This window comes from Gracilinanus agilis, chromosome 6 (genome assembly GCF_016433145.1).
Source record: "Gracilinanus agilis isolate LMUSP501 chromosome 6, AgileGrace, whole genome shotgun sequence".
In the NCBI taxonomy this organism is placed as follows: Eukaryota; Metazoa; Chordata; class Mammalia; order Didelphimorphia; family Didelphidae; genus Gracilinanus; species Gracilinanus agilis.
Window position 1 is genome coordinate 14,133,828 of NC_058135.1, and position 12,927 is coordinate 14,146,754.

General features: G+C 39.0%; 1 protein-coding gene across 1 annotated transcript in view; it reads left to right on the forward strand.

Annotated features, from left to right (window-relative positions):
• The window catches only part of GTF2E2 (general transcription factor IIE subunit 2), a 104,809-nt gene that overhangs the window by 71,811 nt on the left and 20,071 nt on the right, over positions 1-12,927 (forward strand). The window contains exon 4 of the mRNA XM_044681535.1: positions 5,995-6,102. Within this exon, the coding sequence (XP_044537470.1) occupies positions 5,995-6,102 (108 nt within the window). The remainder of the gene's footprint in view (positions 1-5,994; positions 6,103-12,927) is intronic.

The following is a 12,927-nucleotide window of genomic DNA, read 5'->3' on the forward strand; positions in this document are numbered from 1 at the left end:
GTTTAAAGATTCTTAAAATATATATCTCTCCTCAATCTATTTTCTAAGTCTGCCTTGGTGTCTCAGCCTCCTTAATGCTTGGCACCTGGAGTGCCCCACTGTATTGTGCTCCTAGCCCTCTCTCTCATGTCCACTGACTTCTCTGTCTTCCTAAGCTGCCCCCAAGCTAGAAAAAAATCATTACCTGTTTTTTTGTTGTTGTTTGTTTGTTTTCCTTGACTTCCCTTATCAGAATTTGGTTGTTTTCTGGGTTGTTGTGGTGGAGATATACTGATTTGAGCATGGCAAAAATGCTACCATCTTGACTCCCCCCCCACTCCATCCTGAATTTTTGTTTTGAGAATTATGAAAATGATTTATCTTTTTTACATGAGCCTGTCTCATTGATAAGTACATAATTTACTATTTAATGAATTTTGACTTATAGTTACAATGGCGACATGAAAGGTTATAGAAGAGTCCAGCCCTCCTACATGTGATCTAGCAAAGAGCTTCAGAAGATACCAGTTCCAATCACAATCAAGAAATCCAAAGGGAAATCACAGTAGTCAGCCTCATCTGGCCTAGAATGACGCAGAGAGACAGTCTGTGGGTGTTGAAAGAGAGGAGGCCTGCTAGCATATTGGGATAAATGCTCAGGTAAATGATGTGGTCAGAGATGCTCCAGGAGCACCTGGGACCTACAGCACTTCCCTCAGGAAGCTCTAACCTAAGCCCTTTGGGGTAGCCTAGAAATCATAGGACTTGAATCCAAGAATTTCTTGGGGGGACTGATTCCTGGATGGCTCAGACTGAGTGTATTCAGCATGCTTATTATTCTCAGTGATCTTGGGCAAAAGGTGATGTGGAAACCTTCCTGTGCTTGGAGCATAAGCACAGTAGAGGTGGGGAGGAGTGGAAGCTAATGGCAGGACCCCTAGATCCTATCCAAGAGTTTGGGAGGATGAGGAGAACCTGTCCTTGGCACAAAATCCCAAAATAGAAACTGAGACTAGAAATATAAAATAGAAATAGAAATATAAAAACAGTTTAGCCACAAGGACTACATGAATGCCAAGAAGAAATTAAGCAGAAGATGAAGAATGAATTTATAGCAAAATAAGACCTGTGAAGAAAAGAATTTAAGGAAAAACAACTAACTTGGAACAGAAGGTGGGAAATATCCACATAGTGAATCCTTTGAAAATTAAAATGAAGCAAACTAAACTCAGTAACTACATGAGACATTGAGAAATATTAGAAAAAAGTTAAATATTGAAAAAGCAGGAGAAATTTAAGATTTCAATAACAACTGACCTGGAAAGCTAATGCAGGAGGGAGAATTTAAAAATTATTGGATTCCCTAAAAACCGTTACCAAACAAAATATAGAATAGAGATCACAGAAATAGAATCTGAATAGAAATTTTTAAAAATCATAAATGAAAATTAGCCTAATCTGTTAGGATAAGAGAGCAGTGTCAAATAGATAGAATATACCTAATGTGCCTCCAAACTGAAAATTCCCTTGAACATCATAGTATCAAGCAGCCCGAAAGAGTTCAAATACCGAGGAACCACAAGCAGGACCACCTACCACTTGGCTGTAAAGGAGAAAAAAACCTTAGAGACTAGCATTCCAGAAGGCAAACTAGAAAAGCTCAAAACCAAGAATCATTACTGTGCAAACCCAAGTGTAATCCACAGGAGGAAAATAGATCTTTAACAGTGTAAAGGATTTTGATACATGCCTGGTGAAAAGAGAAGAACTGAGGAGAAACGTTGAGATACTACAGACATGAGAATGAAGAAAAACCTCCAAAGGTCACTACATTTGAGGAGCTAGGTAATACAGGAAGTATATTCCATAAAGGAAAGGAAAGAGAAGAGTCCCATCACCACCTTTAGGGGCAACAGAGTGCTTTAAAAAAGATGAGCACTTTTGATTTATTGTGATGGTCTTAAGGAAAGAAAGGAAAAGAAAAAAAGGAAAATAGCAAGGAGAAAATAACAAAAAGGGGGGAAGGGTAGACTTACTATTTCTCCTAATTGGGGTATGAGAAAAAAAGAGTAATATAATCATAGAGGAAAGAGTAGAGTGGACAAAACATGAACCTCACTCTTATCTGATCCTGACAGAGGCAAGTCACCTAACCCCAGTTGCTTAGCTTTTACCATTTTTCTGACTTGGAACCAATATATAGTATCAATTCTAAGACTGAGGGTAAGAGGGTTTTTTTTGTGTGTGTGTGTTTGTTTTTTTTTTAAGTTCATTAAACTCCCCTGGGAAACAAGGCAATCAGAAGGGAGAGGGAAAGAAAAGTCACAAGCAAAACAAACTAGCTGCTGAGTGTGGATTATCAACAGGGAGGGATCAGAAGGAAAGTTGGAAATCTGAGAACTAATGATACAAGTCTGACTGGGGCAGAAGAGTGGAAGAAGTTGTCTGCAAAAATCAGTTCTACATTACATATAAGGATCAATAACATTTCTTCTGTTTCACCACTTTTTATGTATGGAGGACAGAGAGAGGAGCAAATCTTAAGAAGATAGAGTAGAAAGAAATTCATAGCTGAAACAGTTAGGTAAAAAGACGTCAACAATATGTCACTTACTTGGACACACTTGAAACAAAGATGTACACAGAGTTAAAATAAGGACTGGAGCAGAATTTATTATGTTCCCCATGAACTCAAAACAGCAAGCTCAGACAAGGCAAAAGTAAAAATAGATGAGTGGGGCTAAAGGAAATCAACAGGAAATTATGTTACACTGGAAGACACCAGACAATGAAATGGTATCAGTACTTAAAATAGATGCATCAAATTTCGAAGCATCTCCTTACTTGAAGGAAAAGTTAGCCAAGTTAGAGGGAGAAATGGTAGAACCTTGATTTGATCCACTTGACCTCTTTGACCCCTTCCTTCATGTATCCTACCCTGATCCATTCTGAAATGGTGTGAGTCCCAGGGCCAGTGTGGTTTTAGGACTAAGTTAGGAGACACTGATCTTAACTAGACAGACTTCACTTTTCCTGAGGCCTTAGTTTTTTGTTCTTAACCTTAAAACCCCTTTCTCAAAGGAGAAAATCTGGGAAAGAGTGTAGGTTGGAGAAGTATTTATTTCTTAAACTTCTTAAGTGAGCTAAAAAAAAAAAGTTTTAATAGACATCAGCTCCTTGAGGGCAAGATCAGTTTGATATTTGGATCCCTGGTGCTTGGTACATAAGACACTCAGTAAATATTGATGAATCAATTGTAACAAAGACTATAAAAATTGAAGGAGGAAAGCATTTCAGTCAGGCAGAAGCTGACAGTGTTGTCACACTAATGAAAAGAAAGGAGGTAAGTATAGTTCTTTTCTCTTTTCTGGTGCAACACTCCAAAAAGGACTTACTTTTGGTTTTGTTTTCGAAGTTAAATTGTTTTTCCTAATAATGCACATCCAGTTAGTTTCTTTCCCATCTGCCTTCCTTGACCCCCACTGAAAGAGAGAGCAAAATAAAAACTCTGTAACAAAACAGCTGATGTCTTCACACCGAGACTCTTTCCTACCTCTCTGTCAGGAGATGGGGTATCCAGAAGAGACTTAGAAAGTACCCACTCCATTCTAAAACCTGGGCTAGGCATTGGCAACCAAAAGACAACTTTACTAATCCTGGCCCTCAAAGAGTTTATATGCTAATGACTTTAAATGTAAGTGGGAAGAAACAAACCAGACTTTGTTTTATTGACATTTAACATCAAGTTTATAATACCATTAAAATTTGCAGCTCTCAAGGTAAAGGGAAAGGGTTGGGATAATAGAATTTGTTTTAAAAAGATCACTAGAATATATGAAATCTTTTCTTTTCAGTTTCAATTAAGCAAACTTAATTATCTACTTTTAGAAGAGGATCATTCATAGGCTGTAGAATCACTGGAGTTGTCAGACATCTCCATCTTGTGAAATTTTATAGTCTTGATATAAAGGCCACTTTACAGTCTTTGGACATTTACACTTTGGACAGTCATCCTTTGTGCCTTAAGTGCTACATCACTAAGGCCGCCAATGGCACATTTCCGTCTCATTGACTGGCATGGTTTCTCTGAATAAATGGGTTTTTTGGTTTGGTTTCTGCTTGAATATTTGTCAGCTGGAGTAGCATTAATGTTCTTTACTAATCATATGTTCTTGTCTATTGTGTGGAGTGGATAGGCTTTACCCTGGGATTCAGGAGCCCTGATTCTACTTCCAGGTTAATTTCAGTGCACCACATTTTTCCTGGTGGACTTGGCTCTGGTTGGAGAAACCAGAATTAGTGAGGACATAGTTATGGGGGCAACTAGGTGGCTTAGTGGAAGAGTGCTAGGCCTGGAGTCAGGGGGACCTGGGTTCAAATATAGCCTGAAACTCTAGCAGTCATTGTGACCCTGAGCAATTTACTTGGCCTATAGTTGCTTAGCCTTTAGTACTCTTCTACTTTGGGACCAATACTTAGTATCAGTTCTAAGATAGAAGGTAAGGGTTTATTTAAGAAAAAAATATAGAAAACTTGTCAGAAACATGAGTGGGAAATCCTTGATATAACCAAATGTCTGATTTTTTAAACTACTAATTATTGCTTTTTCTTTCTGAAAATTATAGATGATATGAGCTCTTCAAGAGCACAGACTGTGGCATTGCCTTTCTTTATACTCTCAGGTCTTCGGACAGAGGTGGTTCTTCATACATTTATGACTTTTTGATTGGTGCTTCCTCTAGATAATCTCTGTGTACACATACTTGTATATGTGTATGTATTTCTCATCCACACTCATATGTATACACACATACACAAAAATATGTATGTATGTAGGGGATAAGGCTAGGTAGGGCAATGGATAGAATGCCAGGCTTGGAAGTCAGGAAGACTTCCTGGGTTCAAATCTGTCATCAGATACTTCCTAGCTATGTGACCCTGTTTGCCTTAATTTTCTTATCTGTTTAATGAGCTGGAGAAGAAAGTGGCAAACCATTCTAGTCTCTTTGCCAAGAAAATCCTAAGTGGGATCAAGAAGTGTTGGGGATGACTAATACTACTAAACAATAAACTATATATAGAGATGTATACAGTATAGGTATGTAATATCTAGAACATAAAATATATTAGAGGAATATATATAAAATATCTCTGTTCAAGCTGATGTTCCTAGCAATTGTAAGTTCTACTCCCCAGTTCAAGAAAGTTTAATATCATTCCCAATATTTCAGTCTAACTTTCCAAGATGATTTTCCTCCCCCTTGTCCAACACTTATTTTGGGAACAATAAATAAATCATTCCTAACAAAGTGGCCTGTTGGAAAAGGTCCTGGGGATTACTTCTTGGTGCTTTTATCATTCCTGTGACTTCCCAGAACAAAACACCTTCCCTTGGCTCCACTACTCTATGCATATTATTTCTCCCTTTTGAGAATATAAGAAATATATGTTCCCTGATCTTAGCATTTATTCTGGCACCAAAAAAGGTGCTTGTTGGTGTTAATGAGTGATATAAGCAGGGCTCTTCCTTCATTCCATTTCCATCATTATTCTTTACCTTGATTCGCTAAGCCTCTTTGTACTAGTTAAAGCTTCCCTCCTTACTGCTCTCAGGAATAAAGAATAATGCCATGGTTAAACAGCCCTAATGTGGCAGTTCAGATTCAATCCCAATATCTCCAATTTCATATCCATTCTTTTTCCACTTTTCTCATTCATTTAGTTGATTTTTAGAGTCCAGTCTCACTCCATGGTCGAAGAATGAATAGTTTACTTTTTCCCTGTGTCTCTGTGTCCTTCCTGTCCTACCCCCCTGCAACATTGTTGCTTGCTTCTGTTAGACCAACATCCCTTATTGCTATGATATGTGCATAGGCTCTCAGTAAATCCATATGTCAGATGAGTAAAGGGAATAAACTATTTTCACGTTGGTGGAAAGGAAGGTAAGCCCAGTAGATGTCTTGTTGGTGAGAACACCAAGTATTTAAAAGCTGTTTTTTCTCTCTGTCTCTTTAGACCCGACACCAACGAGGTGATACACATCCCCTGACTTTAGAAGAAATTTTGGATGAAACCCAGCATTTGGATATAGGACTCAAGCAGAAACAATGGCTGATGTCTGAGGTAAGTGGAGCTGGCTTTGGTGAAAACTAGTCTGAAACATAAGTAGGGAAATCCTTGACATGTCCAAGTATATGATTTTTGTACTAATTTTTGCTTTTTCTTTCTGGAAATAAATGGTACTTTTTTCCCCCTATGAGGTACATTTCAAAAATCTGTTGGATTATAGATAAATAAGTATTGAAATTGTCCACAATCCTTGTATAATCTTCAACCTATCTATATTAAGTCCTGAACTATAATGCTATAATAAAGATGATATATGCTACTATAATATAATGTGTAATTAAAAGCTTCCCTCCTTACTGCTCTTAAAAAATAAGTTAAGGGGGCAGCTGGGTAGCTCAGTGGATTGAGAGCCAGGCCTAGAGATGGGAGGTCCTGGGTTCAAATGTGGCCTCAGACACTTCCTAGTTGTGTGAACCTGGGCAAGTGTTATATTCAATAATCTGGGAAGAGATGGATACCACATTGACTGACAAGGGATGGCAGTTGAGAGACTCTGAATGTTCCCAGGTGCCCTGAGCCAGGGGCAAATGTTCTTTGGCTCCACCCTATATATACTTCCTCACAGCTACATTGAAGGAGGTCTCTGCACTCAGAGGCTGAGAACTGGAGATCACAGATCTCTTCAAGCCTTTGTGGTTCTATCTGGGAGTGGGGGGCTGAAGGGTAGTGAAGGGTTGCCTGGGGGTAGAAGAAGAGGGTAGGAATAAGCCTGAATCTATTTCCTGCTAGACTGTCAGAGCTAGTGAATCATCAACACTAGTAGTGAGAGAGCTGAGAGAATATAGACCATCAATACATCTGCAGCAATAGCTTTCCCTATTCTCTGGCTTGTCTGTGGCCAGGTCTGGCCAGAGATAGAAGTGAAATCTCAAGTCTCCACCAGATTAGTAGCCTCCAGTCCCAATTGTTAATTAGTCTAATACAGGGGTCGGCAACGTATGGCTCTAGAGTTTGATTTTTTTTTTTCTAGTCAATTTTTTTTCAGGCGCTGTTACAGGAGCGTGCACTGTTACAGGAGCGTGCACTGTGAGCACTGTACTGCTCTCACAAAATTACATTTTAAAAAAATGTGGTGTTTATGGCTCTCATGGCCAAAAAGGTTGCCGACCCCTGGTCTAATAGATAATAGATCAATAAGGTTTCCAATCCCTAATTCTTGATCTTGTTATCCTTTCCCTACTTATAGATAAAAGAGTGTTCAACAAGTACCTTCCTGAGTGGTCTTTCTATCATGGAAGGGAGTCAAAGGCAGTCAGATCCTGAACGTTGTCCAAGGCTGATCAATAGCCCAATACTAATCAACCCAACCCCAAGTTGGGCCTGGAGAGATTAACCATCTATCTAACCTGTTAGAGAGAAGGGGTAACTTACAGCAGCAGCCAGGGTGATAGGAGTAGGTATTCCTCCCATCAACTGTAGCTGAGAAGATTATAGGCAGATACACATCATCACCATCATTATACATCTATACCTCCTTTACTACCCTCTATTTCTTTAACAGTTTTTGGTGAAGCCAGAGGGCAAAGAATCTAGTTAACCAAAGGGAAAAGGAAACAAGATGGGGTTAGCAAGGGCTACCTTCATTATCACCACCATATCTTTATTTGTCTATTCTTTCACAAAAGGCAAAATAAGGCTCTTGTTCCAGATTATTCCTGAGTACTTTATAAAACTATTAACGATATATGATGCTTATAAGTACTTGGCCATATCACAATGCCATATTTCCTTTCCTATTTACCAGCAATAGTGGCCATGTTTGTGACAGCCATTCAAGGACTTTGGGCATTAAAGAAAACAATCCAATTGATCTTTGGCAAAGGGAAACAGAACAACAAGGACATGTTTAGAATCATGAAAGAACAACTCAGGCTGATGGTAGAAATTAACAGCAAAATTAAACAAGGATAGGCATTAGATGAACATACTATTTTACAACTAGAAATTATTGAGAATACATACAAGCCTAAGGCCAAAGAAAATCCCAAGCCTGAGATGGTGGATGGTTTTACCCAGACAGATTTTGAGACTAATGAGGCTACCCAGACTGAGGGAGGAGCAGTTGCCCCTACCACTGTATCATTGTTCTCAATAATAGACCAAACCCAATTTAGATCAAACGGTGAACTAGTCAGCATGAAGACGTATAAAGCTTTTACAGTACAGGATTTGGAGGTGCTAAAAAGGAGGTTCCCCAAGTATTTCTTGTCCCCCCAAAAATCGGCTAAGGAATTAAAGAGAACTTTCAATCTTTTTAATCCTTTCTACTTGGACGTTGAATTTACTTTGGACGAATTTTACACCCCAAGTGAGAAAGCCAGATTTATTGATGAAACGAGAAATAATCCAGATTTAGTTTTGTGGCCAAAAGCACATGAAGGGATTGACTTGACGGTGCTTGAAAACATGAGGGGACTCTTAAAATGTAGAGCAGACTTACTTGAGGCCTTCAGAATACATGCAAAAAGACCAAATGGGTGGAACAGATTCGAGAAAATGAGGCAGGCTGAGGATGAGCACCCTAGCTTATTTTTGGACAGGCTTATTGAAAATTCTGAAAATTTTCTTGGTTTCAATAAGGATCAATCTGAGGAAGCTCTACCCCACATAAGGCATCAATTTATAAAAGGAACTAGCATCCCAATTCAGGTCTATTTTAAGCAGAGTTGTCCACAGTGGGAAGAATTATCTCTAGAAGAGATTAGGAAACATGCAACGTATATACACCAGTCCAGAAACAAGGAACAAAAGATTAGAACAGAATTAGACTCAGAAAAGGACAGAAACCTAGCCAAGAACTAAAAAGATAGCTGAAAGAAATGAGGAAAGAGAAAGAAGAATTTAAGAATTTTGTTTTGCAAACAGCCAGAGACCATGAAATTAAGCAAAAGGAGACTTATTCAACCCAAAAGAGATATTATAGTAAAGTCCAAAAATGCTTTCTATGCCATAGAGCTGGTCATTTGATTAAACAGTGCAGATTCAGAAAACAAATAGACTTTTCCAAAGATAAAGCAAGCAATTACCCAAAAAAGACCTTTGTTAACAGCAAGTGGGCTGGCAAACCTCAAAAATTAGAGGCTTGTTGTAAACATGATTGCAAGTCTGTTACCAATAATCCTTCTTTGGAAGAAATGGAGAAGTTTTTGAAATTGGGACCTAGGCCAAGGAACTTATGAAGGTTAACCTCTGATACATCTAAGTCAGAAAGTAATAATGATTGTAGAGAGAATAGAGAGCTCAAGAAGCAGAATTAGGCTAATATTTTACTGATAGGTACACCACACTAGAAAATAGAAAGAATTCCACTGTTGAATTAGAGATGGAAAATGAATTGAGGCAATTACATAGAGAAATTTATGGAGAGAAACAATCTCTTATGGAAAATACTGGGTTGCCACAGACTTCTATGGAAAGGGAAGGAGTGGGACAAAATGGCAAGGGATTAGCTAGAAGTAATATAGACTTACAGCTAGCCAGCCAGAAAAACTTTGTTGCAGCTAGTGAATTAAACACTATGCTGAATGAAGTGAAAAACCCAGGGGAAAGAATTGGTAACATAGCCAAACCCAGGGAACAGTTACCAAAGAGAAAAATGTTACTCTTTTAAGGTTGACCCCAAATAGTGTAATGGAAAACCAAAGCGAAACACAGTCTCAAGCTTCAAAGCCTAAGTCAGAAACCCCCATAACATACATGAGTAAGTAATATACTGTCTCAACCCTGAAACTCAAAGTTTCAAACCTAGAAATAATGTAGCAAGTCTCCCAGATTTAAAACAACCAACCAAAGAAAAATTTCTTAAAGTGAGGGAACGCTGCAAGCCTCGGAATTTTCAGGGGCTGGGGGAAACAGACATGCTCTCTGTGAACACAGATAACACCCAAACTAACTGCTAAGATATCCAGGATTAGTGAAAGGGGAGAAAAATTTATCTAATTCTTTCCCTGAAACCATGAGAGGAGACTCAACAAGACCCTAAAGTGAGGGGAGAAAAACATCAGTTTCAAACTGTTGTTCCAGAGCAGCCATGTTTGTCAGTTTCTCAAGATTCCATTCTAGGCAGAGAAACACAGCAGCAAGGGGGAGGGGCAGAATCAAACACAACAGGACGTGTACATGGGGGCAGCCATTTTATCGGAAGTGACATCATTTCAAGATTACCGTATATCTCCTAATAGAGAAGCATTAGATTCTGAGACCATTACTGTACATCTACAAGTAGAAGAGAATCAAGTACTTTCTTTGCACAATAACATCACTAATGAGCCATTGATCACAATAGAAATCAATGGTGAATCAATTCAGGGAATTGTGGATACAGGAGCAGATGTATCAACCTTGAAACATCTCCCTAGAGATGGTGAGATGCTTGGAACAATGTTAGTAAAGGGAGCATCTGGGATACCCCAAACTGCACCAAAATTCAAGCCAAAAATGGTGAAGTTGGGTCCAATAGAATTTGACCACTAATTCTTATTTTTATCATCATGTCCCAATAATTTAATAGGGAGGGACATCCTATGCAAATTGGCTGCTACCATCTATTGTGAACCAGATGATAAGATCTATTTGCATCTCCCTAGAAGATCACTGAAGCATCATCCCAGTCTGTGCTTAGATAGGATATCAGATGATCATAGCATTTTAACAAGATACCATCTACAAGATTCCAGATACACTACCCAAAGAGGTCTGGGCCAGAAATTCCTCAGACATGGGTAGAATCCTGTCTGCTAAGCCAGTGAAAATCTAAGTGAAAGGAGGAATGCCACCACCTAGGATTCCTCAATTCAAATTAAGCAAAGAAGCTGTGACTGGAATAAAACCAATCATCCAAAGCTTATTAGATCAAGGGATATTGGTAGGATATTGGTATATGGATTCTCAGAATTTAATACTCCTATCTTGCCCATAAAAAAGGCAAAGTTAGATGCTGAAGGGAACACCCAGTGGAGAATGATACAAGATCTATGGGCAATAAATTCTTACGTGGCACAAATTCATGCTATAGTTCCAAGTCCATCGTGGATCTCACTAGCACCTATTTTAGTGTCCCGATCCACAAGGACAGCCAAAAACTATTTGCATTCTCATGGGAGGGCAAGACACTTGTATGGAGTCGTTTGCCCCAGGGATTCATAAACAGTGGGAGCATATTTTGCCAAATGCTACAAAAAGATCTTGAATCAATTTCTTTCATTGCCAGCAAACTGGTGCATTATGTAGATGACATCCTACTGTCACCAACAGAAGATATCTGTCAAAGAGACAACATACACTTAATACAAGAATTGTATAGGAGAGGCCATAAAATATCCAGAAATAAGATCCAGTGGGTTAGAGATAAGATTGAGTTTTGGGGATTCATATTGCAGAAGCATATCTAAGAGAAGAATAGAGGATATACAGAAATGAAGCTTACCTAAGATCAAGAAGCAATTAAGGGCCATTATAGCTATGTCTAGCTTCTACAGACAGTGGATACCTGGTTTTTCTCTCATAGCAACAGAGGCAAAGAAACACAAGTCACTTAACCCTCATTGCCTAGCCCTTACCACTTTTCTGCCTTGGAACCAATACACAGTATTGATTCTAAGATGGAAGGTAAGTGTTTTAAAAAATAATAATAATAAGTTAAAAAAAGTTTATTCGATCTTTGTGATAAATGTGCCACAGAAAATTAAGTGGATCAATAAATGGGTGTTTGAATTATGGCTAATATTATATCATATTTGCTCTTTATTTTTAATAGTCGATTGGCTAATTTCCATGTTGTAGAATTATTTTATTTACATATATAGATATTGTGAAGCAGGAGGTATGGACAAGGTAAAACGGGGCTAAGGATTGATGCCGCTGGGTTCTTTTTGCTAGTATGAACCACAATTACAGTGATTAAGAAATCTGATCCAAGTAGCTGAGTCTTGATGGCAAAGTGAGAGGATTTATTCGGGTTTAGTTTTTCCTCTTAAGCCTCCTTGACTACTGAATTCTAATTGGGAAGGTGAAGAAGAAATCATAGTGGGTCATTTTTCAGGCCCCTGGGTGTCTTAAGGAGAAAGAGATCTGTGGACTCTGGAGTGGGGTCTGATGAGGAAGAAGCCTGAGGCTAAGGCAGTGGCAGTGGTGGGACCCCAGAAAGGGCCTCAGAAGGGAACAAAATGATCCTAGAGGATCCCTGAGCAAGCTCTGGAGATAGGAACAGGGGCACTTTAGCAGTTCTGGGCCCAGGGCCAGTCACACATGCAGTGCAGAGAGGAACATTGCAAGCATGGGCTCAGGCTATCACTGGAATGGCTAATGCAGGAATTTGTTTTGTTTGACTATACAAGTTTGTAATGGGTTTTGTATTTCTTGGCCTCTCAGTGGGTGGGGAGGGGAAAGCAAAGAATCTGGAGTTGAAAACAAAATAAAATTGAAATTTTTTAACTGATCAGTTTTCAAATCAGAAGCTCTGAGAAGAAATGCTGGGCCTACCAAGCACCATTTCCTGCCTGCTGAAACAAAGGACTGCTCATAGAAAGGCAGATCTCTAAGAAATTCCACTTATATTAAACGAAGACATAGCCCTAAACAAGAAGAGAGTGTCCAGGGACAATATTGGGCTCCAAAGACTAACCTTAATTCATCACTAAAGTGGAATGTAAGGTTGAATTACTATCTGCAGTGTTGGAGGAAGTGTCCCCATCAGTGAGATCCCAGTAACTTGACTCTTCTCTGGTTTTTCCATAGCTGCTGGTGCTAGTTGGCACTAGCTTGGGAAGCCTGACTGCCTCTTTGTGTATGTGTCCCAGGGTCTGTTTTTCACAGTCCAGA